Source organism: Taurulus bubalis, assembly GCF_910589615.1.
Source record: "Taurulus bubalis genome assembly, chromosome: 4".
Taxonomy (NCBI): Eukaryota; Metazoa; Chordata; class Actinopteri; order Perciformes; family Cottidae; genus Taurulus; species Taurulus bubalis.
Window position 1 is genome coordinate 18,449,068 of NC_136592.1, and position 18,714 is coordinate 18,467,781.

At 41.9% G+C, this 18,714-nt stretch overlaps 2 protein-coding genes across 2 annotated transcripts; both read right to left on the reverse strand.

Annotated features, from left to right (window-relative positions):
* Positions 1–99: 99 nt before the first annotated feature.
* xkr5b (XK related 5b) lies at positions 100–7,765 on the reverse strand (the record flags this gene model as incomplete). The annotated part of the gene is made up of 13 exons (XM_079217555.1): positions 100–824; positions 1,613–1,793; positions 1,994–2,077; positions 2,366–2,556; positions 2,662–2,829; positions 3,626–3,737; positions 4,081–4,250; positions 4,575–4,653; positions 4,793–4,926; positions 5,493–5,659; positions 5,955–6,060; positions 6,366–6,455; positions 7,657–7,765. The coding sequence occupies 13 exons, from the start codon at positions 7,763–7,765 to the stop codon at positions 100–102; spliced, it is 2,316 nt and encodes a 771-aa protein (XP_079073681.1).
* Positions 7,766–12,373: 4,608 nt separating this feature from the next.
* eva1ab (eva-1 homolog A, regulator of programmed cell death b) lies at positions 12,374–14,335 on the reverse strand (the record flags this gene model as incomplete). Its single annotated transcript, XM_079217386.1, has 3 exons — positions 12,374–12,486; positions 13,438–13,794; positions 14,233–14,335. 3 exons carry the CDS (start codon positions 14,333–14,335, stop codon positions 12,374–12,376), a joined length of 573 nt encoding a protein of 190 aa, XP_079073512.1.
* Between the last annotated feature and the right edge of the window lie 4,379 nt (positions 14,336–18,714).

The window sequence follows — 18,714 nt, forward strand, 5'->3', positions numbered from 1 at the left end:
AATTAGTTAATGCATTGATTAATGTAAATCCTTAACCGCTAAACAAAAAAAAACATCACTGCCCACCCAGTTGTTCTTCCCCTTTACCCTACATGCTCCTTATACCATCCTCTCCCTACTGCCCACAAACTGGACCATCTGTTTGCGAGCGTGGGAGAGGACTGGAGTGAGTGGAATGATTGGAGTACCGGGTGTGATAGCACCAGGAGTGGTTGCACCAGGAGTGGTAGCACCAGGAGTAGACGCACCAGGAGTAGAAGCACCAGGAGTAGACACACTAAGAGTTCCAGGAGTTCCAGGAGTTGAAGCAGCAGATATTGAAGCTCCAGGCGTAGAAGCAGCAGGGGTCGACGCACCAGGGGTCCCACCTGGAGTGGGGCCTGGTGTTGTACCAGGAGTAGCAGGGATGATAACAACAGGGGACGGACCTGGACTTTCTGCCCAAGCTCGAGCCTCCAGGCGTGGGGTGGATGCGATAAAGCGAGCCTCTCTGATCCGGTAGGGACTTCTGTAGGTGGAGATTGGCGACAACTCAGAGCCCCAGCCAAGATAGCTCCCACTGGAGGGAGACTGTGCATCCGTGCTGAAGTAAAGTGTAGTGCTGGACTCTCCAGGGAGTGAGGGTTTTTTCTCCAGGGAACCAATCAGCAGAGGAGAACGGCGTTCAGGTGACCAGACGGGAGTCTTAATGTCCAGGGAACCTACGGAGGACGAGGCTCCGGTCAGGGATTCAGCGTTGCTATCGATGTGGTGGAGGCTGCCCGGTTGCAGTGGAGATGAAGGTGTTGGTGAACCGTAAGCAGCACTCTGAAACTCATCATCACCTTTGAAAATTAAATGAAAAGGTAAAGTGTGTTTAAAACAGAACACATCTCCTAATACCATCCTTAAGGTACTATTAATACAAATTATGTGTATTACAACATTTAAGGGAATACAAATAATTAGCTTGAATGCTTACCAATAATCTACACTGAGTTTCCTTTAGCAAAGATTGAATATAACAACATCTTTGCTACTTGTATTAACATTTCATAGTTAAGATTAAAAGATTAGGTCAAGTAGTAATGGTATGTTCAGTGTGTGTGTTTGTGTGCACTCAGTGACCAGAAAGTGCATATATTTGTGTCTCTGCATAAACACCTTTGTGCAACAACAACACCTTTTGCACACTTGCTTTCATTTGAATAAATTCCTCAAATTACTAAATTTAAAGCGGCTACAATCAATATTTATATATTAACAATCGTTGCAACTACTAGCTCTTAAAACCCCACTGTACACTGCCAGTGCAGCTTTAAACAGCAGACAGATGCAGTTAAAGACTAGATGGTGAACATAGTGGAGCATTTATGGAAGTGAATATTAGACTTATATTATTTAATGAATACCAGTGTTGCTTCATATATGCTAGATTAGTAAATAGACACATTTAAGGTTTAAAGTGTTATCTTACAGATAGTATTGATCCTCGATACCACAATCTTGTGCTCTCTGGGTATTCAAACAAAGTCCAATTTGTGGTAGTAACCTTGCAACAAACCATTTCCAAGCTCTCTGAATGTCATAAGTGTGTGAACCAGCAGGGTTCAGTGTTTATAAGAAATCCAACCTTTCTCTGAATGCTGGGCGCTGGACATTTCTTCTGCGCTCTCTTCAAAAATGACCTCCTGGACTGGGATGATCTCTGGAAAACTTCTAAAATCCTGGATTGTTGTGGGTGGAGCTTTTCTAACTGGTCTGGCCACTACACTGGAGGGAGCTGGCTTTGGTGGCTGGACCACCTCTCTCACCTGGGAACGAGACAGACAGCTGAGCCTCAGACTGCAGACGGACAAACTGAAAGCTGGCAAAACGTTTTTGTTTGTAGAAAAATTTGCCAATATTTGTGGAGTCTATGTGTTGCTTTTAGCTCATCTGTCTCCATTTGTAAATCCTACACATTGTGGCTTCAAGTATACATTTACTGTAGTAGTTCATATAAAGATCTTGCCTGTGGAGCCTGGGTCACCTGTGGTGGAGCTGTTTGAGGAGCTGGTTGGGAGATCTGAGGAACCTGCGGCTGAATAAGTGGACCCTGACAAATCCCAGCACAAATAAGAATAAAGCCTTAAATATATATAATAACATCACACTTTAAGCTGCATGCAAGGAAGGACATGTTTAGGAAGTAGACATTCAATCTCTCCTACTAAATCTCTCCTATTAAACTAATAGTAAAGCAACTTTTACTATACTTACTACTGTATACTATATATACTATACTACTCAGCCATTTTTTTTTAAGATCGAGTTGCAGGAAGTTTCACAACTAAAACCAATAGCTCTTCTAAGCAAGACATTCAACAACAAGAATGCAACAAACCCGAAGAACATGAGGTTCATCAGGGGAGTGAACTTCTTCAGACAGACCCATCAGTCCGGCAAGCCCCCCCTCGCCATACGACGACCAGATGTTTGTTACATCCCCCGTCTTCATGGCCAAGCGAATCAGCAGCCAGTGGTGATGTTTCCAACCCTCCCATTGGATAGGGAGATCCATGAGGGTCCCACCTCCTGATTAGATGAACAACCATAGTCTTTATGATAAATAAAGACAGACAGACAGACAGACAGACAGGTAGATAGACAGATAGAGAGGTAGAGAGATCTTTAACAAACCAGACAGTGTTGCATGGCGATGGAAAGTAGGTGTAACTTTCTCCTCCAGTGACAGTGTAGATCCACGCTCCGTGCAGGCACCACCTATCCCCCTGTGGCGAATACTCTGGAAAATCTCAAAGGACTTCGGGTGGAGGAAACGATAGTACAGCACCAACGCAATCACTCCTAGATAGAGAGAGGGACAAGTACATAGAAAAACAGGTCTTTTAATGGACAGGGCTCTCAAGTGTCACGCATTGAGCGTGACTGTCACGCATTTCGGTCTTAAGTCACGCCCACCCGCCACACATCGTATTTCTCACGCTGAAAAAAACCTCTAGGTTATTTAATGTGCCGCAGCGCGCAAACATGACCTGGTCGCGCTGCCCTCACCATGGAGGAATCAAGCGCGTCTCCCCCGAATCCCCTGCCAATCAATAAAAAGAGATGGGCGACACGAATAGCCAATCAGAAAAACGTATCTGTTGTATCTGGGTGAAATGTAATCCCGGCCGTGCCTCCGCCCCTCCCCCCCCCTCCGGCCGCGCCTCCGTCCGGGGAGAGAGAGAGAGATGTCACGCTTACCTGTCTTAAAAACTTGAGAGCCCTGAATGGAGGTGTGCAAGAGTGTGTAAAACTTATTAGAACTCAAAAGAAAACAAGAGGGTTTTAGCCATTTATCATTGAGGAGCTTATTACAGTCCTGCTAAAGCCACAGATACTGGATTTAAAAAACAATTTGGTCAGAGCATTTTAATTATTGATCAGGTTGATTAGAATTTCAACAAACATAACAAAAAATGTTTCTTACAAATATTACCAACTATAGCTTTAACATCAACTTGTTAGCATCTTCAGTGTAAGCATGTTAGCATGCCCACATTAGCATTTAGCTCAAAGCACAGCTTTGTACAGCCGCGCAGAGCTGCTAGCATGTCGATTGACTCTTAGTCTTGTTATACAGTGTTGTTGTGTGTCTCACCAATGAGGAAGCTAGAGAAGACTGCAGCTGGGATCCCCACGGTGTCCCAGGACACCATTGTAAACAACCACGAGGAGGCCAGAAGAAGAAAAGCGTTTTCTAAGAACATGGCCTGAAGAAGAATGAACAGAAATAGAGGAAGGTGGTTACATTCTTCACATTTAACTTTGAATTTGGTTTGTTTTTTATTCAGTTTATCTGACTTTGATTTAACTAGTGTGTTTGAGACTACTTAGATTCAACTAGTGCATTATCAGCTTATGTCAGATAAGCCATTTGGTGAACACCTTTATGCAATACATGTTTTCAGCACTTGGATTGGCTCATAAATTAACTCATGCCTGTAATGTGACTCATAGTTTCTCAAAATTACATTTTCTACAATAAATTAATTTGCGGATTTGGATTTGTTACCAATGAAATTCAAAGGATAGACTGTATTTACACACACTTACCAGGTAGAACACAGCCATGCGGTATCTGGATTGACCGTACTTTACATTGAGGAAAAAGAAGATGTGAATGGCTCCCAGTACAAAATTGAAGAGTCTCCATCGACTTGTAGAACGTATGATGTCGGTCTGCTGTGACACCATCCAGAAAGTTGTACCCAGCCAGTGCACACCTGACACACACGCACACACGCACACACACACACACACACACACACACACACACACACACACACACACACACACACACACACACACACACACACACACAACTAATTAAATATTCCACTATCAATATATAAACACCCTAATACAGGCAACCTGAGCAGACGAGGAGGACCACAACAGAGTGTCCTCACCAAGACTCACCCAACAATATTTAAATGTCTTTCGCTGAAAAAATAAACCACTCACATCCTTCCCCAGGAGAATATAAAATGTTTGTCAGATAAAAAAAATAGGAGCTTGGGGATGAAGACTAGGCACTACCGACTTACCAATGACTCCCAGGATCCACTGCTTGAAGATACGTGTGAAGAGCATGATAACAGCCAATCGAGATCCCAACATACTGACCTGCAGACAGAGAAAATATGCCTGTCACACAAACAAAGTCATGCATGTTCTTATAAATATGTCACCCTTTAAATTGAGACTGTTACTTTGAGGGTGTATGTGCATATTGGCTTTCATAAGGTTGTGTAAATATGCCCACCCTCCACAGAAGTCGACAGAGAATGGCAGCGGGGGTCATTTGTACATGTCCTGGTCTGATGAGTAAACAGGCTCTGGCGTAGAGGACCAAGGCCCAGGACAGAGATAACAAACACACCACAAAACACACTGAGGCTGGAAGGCAGAGTAGGGAGGAAGAAGGCGGAGAGGAGAAGAAATGTGAATACTGTGATACATTGTAATGCTATCCTGTACATCAGATTAATGTCTGCTGAATACAAACACTGGAAATAGATGGTAGAGAAATTGGTTACATTTTAAGCTGAACTACTTTTTGGCCACTTACAGGAAACAGAACAATCTGAAAATAAAACATCTAAAAATGATTGCCTATAAAGTTGTTATGGCCAACGTGTAACACAAAAATATTGTGTCATTTGATTTTCTCCATATCATACCCAGCCTGAGCAACCCCTTTCATATTGTGTTCACTTTGTTATTTTATATATAAAAATATAAATTATATCTGCTTTATATGTATTTTGTTATAATTATGTTGTGTCTCTCATGGAGTTGTCTGCAACTACATAAGAGACCTGCATCTATCGGGCCAGAGTTTATTGCTCATCTGTTTGAGTGTCCCTTAAATGAAAATATAGAAACACACACTGTACATGCTTTCACTATAACATACACACCTCATCAACCTTGCACACATTTCCTATGTAGAGTCTCTGTACCTGGAGATTTGATTCCTATATCAGTGCAGATGAGCACATAGGTCTGCAGCAGCGTCTGAGGGAGGGTGACCACCAAGGCCTCAAACAGACGTAAGGCAGATGCATCAGCCTGCTGCATGATCTCACAGTACACATGCACGTCTGGCAGACACATGCACTCCCACAGCCTGTGGAGGCCAGAGATGGATGAGGGAGAAAGAAACAGAGAGAAAAAGGAAATGCTCCCATTCACATCAGTATATAGATAATTATTATCATAACCATCACAATCAGAAAAAAAATCAGTTTGTCTGAATATCACTTTGAACTTTCCTCCAATGAGTTTTCAAGTGAGCACCATTATTGTTAATTTACACACACACACACACACACACACACACACACACACACACACACACACACACACACACACACACACACACACACACACACACACACACACAGATGCACAAGGTTGTCCACCTTTTGAAGATACCCAGGTGCAGTATGTGTGTCCAGGTGAGAGACTTCCTGCGGATGCGTCCATCTGAGAGGTACCACAGATAACTGAGCCACTGAGGACCCCAACCTTTGAAAAATAGAATGAAACAAATATAGATCAAATATATATCTGTCGTTCATTCATCCAACCATTTATCTATCACCAACCTTCCATTCATTATGCAAAACTGCCTGGTTTATTACTTCTACGATCACAATCAATGATAGAACATATCAGTAAGCTGAATATAACATTTCTTGTTATTCTATCTGTATCTGTAGTTGAGGAAACCCACTAACATATTTATATTGTAAACATAGATTGGCATGATGTTGTTGCTGTTGTTGTTGTTGTTGTTGTTGTTGTTGTTGTTGTTGTTGTTGTTGTCTCACCTGGTAGCAGGAACAGTGCAGTGAAGCCAGAGAGATGGGCATAGCAGTAATTGTGACCCACCCAGAGGTAGTACACAAAGCAATAGATCACTGGGAAAAGAGAGGAGGAAACATACACGTATACTCAGTTCCATGAAATGCTTAGGTGTACTGATCAGGCTAGAAACATTCAGGTAAATCACAAAGTGCATATTTGGACAAACCTCGCCTGCACACATAATTGCAGGACCATACAACAGATGAGATTCATAATCTCTTATCTCATCTCACACTGTATGATTGGCACATGTTATTATTACAGTATTATGTTATTACAGTATTTTGTTTAATGCTACTTTTGCTGCAGTGCTCAGCATATAAGTGCTTACAGCAGCGCAACAACATTTCATCAGTCTGTCAGATCGAAGAGCTTTTTGTATTTTGTGTGTCCACTGGTTATAACCTCTAACCTGTATCTCATCGAATGTATATTTACAAGAGAGTACTGTATCCGATCCCCTCTTCTTGCACATACAGACTCCTCTCCACATCACACTGGCCTGGCTGAGCTCTGCAGCTTTGATTCCCTCAAAACATGTAATCTGAACCGTTTTAGAGATGCCAAACAGAAGTGCTGTCTGCGCAGACTAGGCCCCATCATGGGGTACGCCCATTCCCATCACCATTCATGCACCTCAAAAAAAAAAGGCGCTGAAATATGACAACATGGCCCCACTTTTGTATTTATTGAGGAGAGTTCTAGAAGCTGAAATGACACAGCCGTATAAAAGACTAACTCTAGAAAACTCTGGCATGAGTCTGCAGTTTTGCTGCATAGGCTAGGTTTTCATAACATGCAGCGTATAAAAATAGGGGAGAGGCGCACTGGTGCTGACTGCAGACTCTGGCTCCATTATTCATAATAACAAGAGACAGCCAGTGAAGTGAAAACAAACGTCCAACTTTGTACGTTGGATTATTCTAGTCTGGCGTTTACAATAAATAGATCAACATGACATCCCAAAGTCTCTGTCTTGCCTATAATGTGCGAGCATCTCTCTCCGCCGTAGCCCTCACACTATACATCATTACATTGTGGCAAAAAAAAAAGCACGCACACACACATGCACGCGCACGCCAATAAAGTAAAATAAAACACATCACGTTCACGCGTGGGCACATTCCACAAAAATACAATTAACCAGACCACACTGTAAATTATACTGCACCCGGTTGTATTAATTGTGCGCAGGGCGTGTACGTGTACAGTGTGTGCGCGTGCGCGCGCGCGTGTGTCCCAGGTAACACTCACGCGCAGTCCTCTCTGCAACGATGAGAAATGCGGTAAAGGCGAAAACGCAAACTTGGCAGCACGGCATGCAGGCGCCTCCGTGGCTCGGAGTCGCTGAGTAGTCTCTCATAGCGGATTGAGAACCTGGACTCTCAGATTTACGATGATAACAGTGTGTCAGTCTGTTGAGGGCCGGTATTATTCTGGTCCCGGTCGGTCCAGCTGCAGCAGCTTGCTCTCTGCTCCGTGTCCCCGTCCCAACGTCACCGCCCGTCCCGTTAAAGGGATAGCACTGGTAGTGGAGGGAGGACAGAGCCAGACCAGCACCTGACAGACGTCAAGCCTATTTTGGTTAAATGAATTCAACATTGTTACCTTGGTCACAGTGACACATACTTATGACTCACGCCACAGTGTGGTTTGTTTTTAGTGTTTTATTACAGTAATCATGGATATATGGGGTATGTTTGAGCTTTTACCTGTAGGAGAACAGAATGGGCCAAAATATGACTTAACTTAATTAAAGTAATAGAAAATATATTTTATTAAGATGCTCAAAAGTATGAACTTGAGAGACTTTAAACTCAAATTAAGGACCAAAAATAAAACTCCATATTAGGCATGTTGCATTAAAGCAATCTTTGCTTTTTCATGAATCTAAATCAATGTGTCTACAATCCCAACACGCATTTTATTTAGTGGTCATGGCACCTTGTTAACATTGTAGAGCACGAGGCACATTCCTGAAGAACTTTGTTGAACTAGGTACCTAAAACCCTGCAGATTAACCCTTGTGTGGTGTTCATATTTGTGTTATTCAGCCAGTGTTCGTGGGTCTGGTGGACCCACGAGGTTAGAGCAAATACACCCTCAGTCAGAGCATAGAACCATTATGCAAGAGCATAGGACCCCTAAGTCAGAGCACAGAACCCTGAGATCAGATCATCCATATTTCTTCACTTGGAAGCTGCTGACAGGTTGGTTCTGGTGCTCGTCTTCATTTTGGGACCAACTGATGCTCAATCTCATCCTCTTCTTCAAAGTCACTGCAGACTCGGAATTTTCATAAATGTGATCCTCACATTCTGAAGCTTCTCCCTCTACAACAGGGATTCCCAAAGTGTGGTGGAGGGGAAAAATGTAATGGTGGTCTAATGGTGTAATAATTAATATTAAACATAATTTTAAAAAATTAAGTAGGATTTTTTAATTATAAAAATTCCTTTTGTAAGATTTAAATTTAAAATTAAAAACGTACAATTTAATAAATAGATGCACTTCCGGTCCGGCCGCCAGACTGTCTTTTACGTACACACTAGCTAGCCTAGCTTGTGCACCAAACGTCATTTCATTCATTCAGCAACATCCATGAAAATATGTTAAACTGGCTGAAATCGGGAAAGCTGTCAGGTGGGACATCTGAAGCTATCAGTAATAAAAGAGGAGAGGGACAGAGAGAGAGGGAGGAACCGGAGGCAAAAGAAACGGAGAGGTGCGTTGGGGAGAGACCGGGAGAAGAAATCGATTGGGAGTCGGAGAAAGAGGAGGCGGAGCGGGAGCACAGAGACCCATCGCGGAGTCAAGGTGAAAAAAGAGGAAACGAGAGTGAGCATCAGACTGGGAAAAAAAGAGGAAATATGATGACAATTATCTGGGTCTGGGCTTCACTTGGATTGGCAATGCAGATTGCCCGAAGCCACAGTGCGTGTTGTGCAGTAAAGTTCTGGCTAACAGCCGTCTGAAGCCTCTTATTTGCGCCGCCACCTGAACACCAAGCATGCCACTGCAAGTCAGAAGCCCCTTACATTTTTTAGATCCAAATTGGAAGAGTTACAAAACAGCTAAAAACACAATTGCAGTCTCATTCAATGAGACTGCAATTGTCTCTCACTTTCTCCCCCTCCCTCTCCCTACCTACTTTTTTATTTATATCTGTTTCTGAGCCTATGCATGTGTACGGAAGCGCATTGCATTCACTGGATAAAAAAAATAGACCCCTTTTCTCGTAATTACGACATCCTGATCTCGTAATTACGAGATCTTTTCTCGTAATTACGACATCCTGATCTCGTAATTACGAGAAAAGAAAAAGAAAAAGGAAACGTCTGTAAATCCTCTCTCAGTGGCAATTATGGCGCTATCGCAGTTAATCTACTATTATTACCTTCTCGGTTTGAGACACTGGGAAATACTGATGTTTCTAAAAAATGAGGATGGTATTAAATTGATTATGTCAACACTGCGCAGGCATCTCAAGGCGTTAGGATTGTTCAGGCGGAAAGCCCAGTCTGACGTGCTGGATGTCGCTCTGTTTCTGCAGGAGCAGTTGAACCAACACGGGATGCTTCATGGATACAAATTCATGCATTTGAAATGCATCCAATCTGGTTTGGTAGTGACTGTAACGGACCTCTGAAAGAAGGGGGTCTTCTAAAATCAATTGCAAGGTCCTCTGAGCAAAGAATCTTTTGGCCACCTTGATCAGTTGTGATACACCCCCAATTTGCAGCTGGCATAGAGTATGAGAAAATAAAGATGGGTTCCTGCAAGACAGAGTAAAATGTGCGGGAATGTGAGAGCAGACAGGTGTCGGGCTCGAATTTAAAAAACAAAAACTGACACACACTCACTCACTCACTCACTCACTCACTCACTCACTCACTCACTCTCTCTCTCTCTCTCTCTCTCTCTCTCTCTCTCTCTCTCTCTCTCGCCACACTCTTATTAGCCCCGGGTCCAGTGGACCCAAACATCCTGTATGTAATATAAATGTGTAGGGGCGTGTACAGTGTGTGGTCATTGAAAATGTCTTCTGATTTATGTTCTTTACAGAAAATGAGCCAAGGCCAATGAGTCTGAGTATCATTTTTCTCCCACAGACCCAAACACCAGTGACCAAATTGATTTTTGAAGGGGAATATGGGAGTTCATAGATTAAAAAATAAAACAACAGTGCTGAGTTTTCACTTATTTTTGATGAGGAATATGTACTGACTATAATGTGGATAATGGCGGTGCATACAATCATTTATTTTGGTTTATTAATGACTGAGTCAGAAGAGCCATATTCAATATATCATATGCTACTGAGTCTCCACAAATATTAGTACGACTTGACATGATTGCTTTCATTTTGTAATTGCATCTAGAAATTTTACTTCTAATTATCTGATTGAAAGTTGTCTTTTTTGTCTTTTCATTCGTCCCTCCCATGTTGACTTTGCTCTTTTCCATTTGGCATTTACCATTTGGCTTTTCAAGCTTTATTTAAATACTGAGCAGCGGGTGGAGGGGCACCTTTTGAACACTAGGGGGAGTCTGACTCCAATAATTGATCATTCTCACAGAATATAAATGATATTTAACACGGGTCTTTGTCCATAACCCCAGACTCGGCTTGCCTTGTGTCCGACGAACACAAATGGTCATGTTCGTGTGGAACAGTGAGCACTGTACCTGTGACTGGTTGGTAAGGGCATTTCCTCAGGACATATTGTCTCTCCTGGGCTCCCAGAACAGTGGATGACACACATTCCCAAAGACATTTAAAAACGGTTGAAGAAATGTGAGCCACAATATTTCATTTTAATACGGGACTTTACTTTATGTACAGACAACCGCTTCCATAAATTCCTGGAATAAAAGTTTACACTTTTTTTTCAGCTCACTATCACAGGAGTCAAAGAAAGAGAGAAAGCATGACCCTCTCAGACATGATGACCTGCTGTCCTGGGGCCTTGTGCAACAACACCTGGACCTGAGAAGCCTCCAGCCGACAGATGCAACTAACAGACATTTCAGATTATACCTTGTATATTTTAGTGTTTCGTCCTTTAAGTATTCTCTTTATCTGGGGATGCAGAATTACAGCAGTAGAAGCACCAGTATGTGTACATGTATCTTGGCATGAGCAACATCTCTCACCATTTCATTCTCCAGTATCTTTTATTGTCTTTAAAGGTGCAGAATTCAAAATTCAGAGTATTACATTTAGAGTGCTCACACAGGGGTTACCATTGTTGACCTACAGTGTCCTTGTGAAAGAGTGGCACCCATCCTCCGGTTCCCACCTCAGCACTGTTGTTTTCACTGTTTCACTGTTAGCACCTCTAGATGCTAGCCGCCAGATCATCTGTCGCCATGTTGAGAGCTGTGTAGAGGCAATATAAATGCTCCAAATTCTTTATTGAGCACCTTTCATTTCGGATCAAGTTCACACCAAAATGGGTGAGTTGAGAAAAGTGCAACATATCACATTATCATCAATATTTGGACCCAAACACTCACTAACAGCTGTAGCATTGCAGCCTCTTCCTTTTCTGTCCATAATTATCAAAAGCACCTGTTAAAAATGTGAAAGTTATAAAATCCCTTGTTGAGTTTTCACTAAAAGCAGTTCCACATCGCAGCGTGTGCTCGTTCTGAAGGTCCGCTGTGTCTCTGTTGGCTTACAAGAACATTCTTCTTCCAAACACTGTATTTGAGGACTGAGTCATCACAACTCATATGATTTCCTTGTTGTTTACAGAATGGAGGGGACTGCTCCTGGCAGTACTGCCACTAATAGTTTGATCTGTAAGAGTCTCTTTGGTGCAGTGCAGACAGCGTTCCCGATTTGATGATTTATGTTCATTTCATCCTTTGTTTTTTTCTCCATTTGTTTAGTTTTCACCTTTTATCCATCTGTTCACATGTCTATCTTCTTGTCCCTCTGACTATCTGCCTGTTTGATTATTCGTCAGTAATATCTGTTCAGGCTTTGAGTGACTGTACTGATGTCTGGTTGTCCGTTCATCCAGATCTCTCTGAGAATCCGTTCCCGCTCCTCCAGCCTCTGGGTCCGGTCCAGCTCTGACGACACACACACACACACACACACACACACACACACACACACACACACACACACACACACACACACACACACACACACGATTAAACAAGTCTATACACTATCCATTCACATAACCATCAAATTTCACATCACTGTTGAGAAGACTCTCTACTTTAAGATATGAGCATGCGTGACAGCAGTGAGATACACAGTTTGTGAGTGTGTGTGTATACATGTGCATTGACACATTATAATGTAAAAAAAACAGCCTCTTCCAATGCGTCAATTAAATATTTTAAATACCCGTATAAAACATTTTCACGCAAAAAGTTTAAAAAGGTTTTATTTTCCTCATTCTGCAATGTAATCCATTTTGGACAAAAGATCACTCCAATACCTGAGGACATAATCAACTATCTTTATCTTCAAATATATGCAGTTAATGTGGACATTGATTGCAATATTGACCATTGGTGGATATTTTATAAGATATTTTATACAAATACTGAATTACAACTAAACGTTATAAGGCAGCTGAAAGGTACCTGTCTGAGAATCCTGTAGATGATACTTATTAAAGATGTGTTACTGTGTAGCACAATTTGGATGTTTAGCTGGTCGAGGTGGTGCTATAAAATCGAAGTAAGTGTATCGGCCAATCAAATATAGTAGAGCTGTAGAAGCATAAAGTAGTATAAAATAAAAATACTCAAATAAAGTAAAAGGACATTCAAATTGTAATTGCGTATAGTAGTTGAGTAAATAGTTACTTTCGATCACTGCATTTATTCATGAAATATTGTGCTGCCAAACATTTCAAAACTTTTTAAATGTCATGTATCCCCTGTGCTTCTTGCTCTCCACGAGATAGAACGACTGACAGGTTTTAATGGTTGGAATTAATGATCGATATGAAGCATGCCTTTTCATACGTATACCATGTGTGTGTGTGAGTCTGTGTAAGGTACCCTCAGCCGACGTGAACATGGTGGCGTGCAGCAGAGCTCTCTCAAAGCGTCTGCGTCTCCGTGATGACAGGTCAGACGTGTCATCCCAGTCCTCTGATTCGCTGTCCCCAGCAGGCCCAGTCCCTCCAGTGGCAACAACAGCAGTGTTGTCTGGATTACTGTCAATGGGCTGATGGAGGGGACAGCTGGGATGGCGATGGTGATGATGCCTGTTCCTGTGGCGATGGTTATGGTTCTTACTGTTGCCATAGTGACAGTCTGCTCGACAGTGTATCTGGAAGACGATGGCGCAGAGCGTGACAAGCAGGCCAACGCAGACTCCTCCCAAAAACACCAAGGCTGTCCTCTCGGGTTGGTCTGAGAGAAAAAGAAGTAAAAAAACATTAAACATTGTCACTGCTCTTGCATATCCATGTTGTTTCAGACTGCCATCTCACACTTGTTCACTCCTCTCCCCTGTTCACTCCTCTCACATGTTCACTCCTCTCCCCTGTTCACTACTCTCCCCTGTTCACTACTCTCCCCTGTTCACTCATCTCACCTGTTCACTCATCTCACCTGTTCACTTCTCTCCCCTGTTTACTACTCTCCCCTGTTCACTACTCTCCCCTGTTCACTACTATCCCCTGTTCACTCTTCTCACCTCTTCACCTTTCACCTGTAAAGTTTGCATCTCCTGATTGATCCCCCACCTGAGCTTGCTCAGGTGTTTTTGTTAGCTTGTTCCCTGGCTCTCATGGTGACTACAGTAGGATCACACATCACAGTCATGGCAGTGTGGCTGATAGGACCTACCTGCAATGAAGGAGTAAGCTGCCAGTATGTTGCTAAGCAATGCCATCTCCTGGGAGACCACCTTCACCTCCATATTTGGGGTTCCTGACGTGGGAGCGCTCATGATTTCACAGCCAGTTGAGCTTATTCTGTTCTCCTGCAGAGGTCAGTGGAGTTCATGCTTGGAGACTCCCCCTAGATCATAGGTCTGAGGGGTGGAGGAAAGAGGACAGAAGTAAGACATGATAGAGGGTTAGAAACAAGAAGAAAGAGAGAGTGAGGGACAGTCTACAAATCATCCCTCTCCTTACGTTGAAACAATAGTGAATACGTGAATATATTGCATTTAACAGGCTATGTATTGGAAACATACTACATCCTTTTCTGGCATACTTAATATGGTAGTACGGGTGGGAACACACAGATACTGTGTCAACAGGGTAATTATGTAAGTTATTTAAACTTTTTTATTTAATGTGCTATATACTGGTATGTTTACTGTTCATTTTATTGTTTTTACTTGTTTTGTTTTGTTATTATTTGTTACATGTTTAAAATAAATGGGTCTAATACAATTTAAAGTCTAGTAATCTAGTTCTAGTGTCACGGATTCCCTGTCATATTAAGTGTTTTTCATCCTGTCTGTCAGTTCTAATCACTCTCCTGTCATTCCAGATCCTGCTACTCACACCTGATTACCCCTCATCACCGTCACCTGGCCCTCACGCCCAGCTCACCTGCAGCCCGTTCCCTCATTAGCTCACTATTTAGGTCCCCTCACGTGCACGTGTCCTCTGCCAGTTTGTCTTGTCCATGGTGCCAAACTCTCCAGCATGTCTTTGTACTTTTTGCCTACCTGTTCTGACCCCGTTTCTGCCTGTCTTGCCGACCTTGGATTTTGCCTGCCCCTTATCGGATTTGTTGCCTGTTTGTTTGATCTCCTGGTTTTGACCCCTGCCTGAATACATGACTAAAAAACTTTGCCTGCCACCTGCCTCTGAGTTGTGCTTGTGAACTCTATTACCCACTGGGCCTCACATCTAGACCTTTTTCTCCAGCGACACACATTATGCAGTTCTTATACTGTTGGATGTCAACATTTCGACTTGAATCCCATTGTGCTTGGGCTATACGGGTGCAGCTAGATAATTATACACTGTGTCGTTAAACACTATCAGAAGTGCCCTCACATTTATTTACTTGTGTGACTCAAGTAGAGGTAAAATGGTTGGTGACCAGTCTGTCTCTGGGGAGAACCAATAAGTGTCAACAAACAGCCGTCAGCCAACTTTGTCTTTGTATGTTGTAAATAGACTCAGATCAAGATGTCGCTGACCTTGCTGGTGGACATAAACACACTCAGACAGAGGCACATCACATATGTGATGTTGCTGTCACAGACGAGCTGGTGTCATGACTGAGCAAAAAGCAAAAGAAATCCCACTTACTGAAAGGCTTCAACAAGGCTTTTTCATTATGTGGGCTGACTCCAGCGCATTGATTTCAAATGAAATAGTCTGTGCTGAAATTGTTGACTTGTTGACATGCATGTGGCATTTTCCTTTGGGAGATTTTATCTGTATGAAAGGGGCTTCAACACAATTTGTAAGGAACTATTAAGATAGCTATTTTCGCCGTCTTGTCCGGCTCTCATTCAGACTTATTGTGCTGAAGACGAGACCTGGAGGTGATTTGCTAACACTCGCAGTGGGCCTTGATGTGTTATGAGCGTGTTTCAAGGACTAATGTTTAGAGTATCAGCCGGTGCCACATTTATTGCCCACACTAGTCTGCAACAGCCAGGTTAAATGTAGAGTAGAGATAGAGACAAATAATTCTATACAGTATTGTGTAGACACGAAGCCCCACACCAGACTGGATCTCCCCCATACACACTCAGAATGACACCTTCAGTGTGTGTTAGTTGTTGATGGTTCTGATACAAAATTAATCTTTAGTATCTTTATAATCTTTCTCCACAGGTCCAGCCTCTCTGATGGTGGAGAGAGATCAGGAGAGGTGTCAGAGGGGAAGGTATAATAAGTAACAAAGCGGAAGATCCTTCATCCTCTGACAGGAGAGGAGGATTGGGAGGGAAACAAGACAAGCAGGGAAAGAGAGAAGACTCCACAGTGTCTGCTTATCTTTCTTAACTTCTTTCTAACCTGATCTGCCCAAGTTGAGAGCTTCACAGTCTATCTGATCGGGTTTTGTTTCTTATGGAGCACCCCCATGAGCGTTGCTTTATGATTCACTCTTAATAAGTTTCAATATTTTCCTTTAAACTAATCACAGATTATAGAAATATGCAAACTTTGAAAAAGTGTCGGAAGTTGACTTTGCGTAATGTGGTGTGACTGAGTTCTACTGCTCCAAACCTGACATCAGCTTGTCCAGCAATTAAAGGCTCCCTCCTCTTAGAGTGGATAATGCTTGTGTTAGATAACTTTCATTCCAGGGCCATTTTATTCTCTTTATCTGCAACATTTGAACACTTGAGTTCTGCAATGTTTGCAAATATGAGTGACATTTTAAATCTTTGAACCGTGCTTGAAGCATAACACTATAATTACTCAGAAAAGCCCCACGGCAAGACTGAAATTCTTCACTAACATTTCGTTTTTGTATCTCTTCTCCCAAATGAAATGAAGCTCTGTAGATGTGAGCATTAATCTTGTTATGAAAATACAAACGCAGAATGCAGCAGGGTTAAAATAACACAGACATTGGTTTTCTCTTTTTGTGAAGCTTTTTTTTAATGTCATGAACCCGTTGTGATTTCCCCAGCTGACAGCTTTAAACACATCTCATTACACATACATTGGAGGTTGATGAGTGATTTTTCTCCATTCAACCTTTTATTAATGATTGCAAATGGGCCTAATCACTCAATGAAGACAAACCAGACATCATGACAAACAACTGTATGTGTACCCGACCATGAAAACACAATTTTCTCTCACCTCAGAAAACCTCAGTCTAAAACTGAACAGAAGTATAAAGAAGCCAAAATCTGCTGATAGCTATGAAGACATGGCAAAAGTTTAAACTCGAACAAATAAAAAATGGATGATGCTCTCAGAGAAGATCAAACTGACCTAATTTTTGAAGATGTTTTCTGCTGTAAAAACAGAAGGTGCAGTACTCTTGACCTGTTCATGAAAACTGAAGAACAAGCAAAATGCATTATGTCTCATCCCCACATACCTTTAGCATAAAAACAGACCTCGGGCCTGTAATTATTTTACAAAACTAACAAAACAGCCTAAAAGCAATGCATCTACACAGCAATTGGAAGAGGAAACAACATGACAACAGATCGTATGACATTGCAGTGAAACATAACACAACCAAACACACAACAACCTCCGAGCAATTCTAAAGCCACTGACTGTCAGGGCCATTTTGTGATGTTATGTGTAAATGCTGCAGGATGTGACTGTCCCTCTCTCCTGTTTCTACTCTCTCGTCCTATCTTCTTGATCCGGCAATTTAGGTTACTGTTTGTTACAGCAGAAAGCATGTCATCATGCCATCACAAGTAATTTATAGTTTGGTATATTATCAGCATGCTTTTTCATTAAGCATTTCATGAAACACATTTTGTTTAAAGCAAAAATTAAAAAGTAACTGATACGAACAAGTACGAGCAGCGAACCGATGAGCAGAAGAAAAAATTGAGATTTCACAACAGGTAAGTGTTGTGAAATCTCAGTGCAGCTGAACGTCACAGTTACGTAAAGACATTAGTATGAGACACTTGGCCTGCAGCCAGCTCATTACAGCCAATTTGTTCAACAGTCTAGACAACAGGAGCTGTTTACTCTGATAATATGACAATATGCATGGGAAGATTGTTTTTGCAAAAGAAATATATTATTTATGATGAGATAGTAAGAAAGTTAGATTTGAAGATGGATACCACTTTTGTGTCTGTAGTAAACCTGAAGCTATCTCCAGCAGCCACTTAGCTTAGCTTAGCATAGAGACTGGAAACAGGGGGAAACAGCTAACCTGGGTCTGTCCAAAGGTACCAAAAACCAACACCTTTTAAACTCAATAATCCACACGCTACTTTTTTGTACTAGAACTGAAGTGTGAAAACTCAAATTTGCCTGTTTTAGAGGTTTACGTGCTAAACCATTTTTTGGCTAAGAGCAGCCACTCTGGTCATGGTCAACTCTCTGTAAAAACACTGAATGGTTATTAGTACACATCCAGTTTTGCATGGTTTCATTCAGCTACCAATTTATTAGGTCAATGAGCTCAAACTAATGCAGTATAATATAACAGTTCTGCAATAAATCATTAGGTTTTAATGTTTGGTTTGTATTTTACCTGTTTTAGAGAGGTAGTGATTCCACTTTACGATCATTTTGGAGGATGTAGTTTGTGGTTTGCAGATTTATATTAGACTGCATAAATTCTAGATAGGTGTACTTAAGAAACTTACTGTATAACAAGTTAATAATTGGGCTTTAGTGGAGTTGTTTGTTTCCTTTG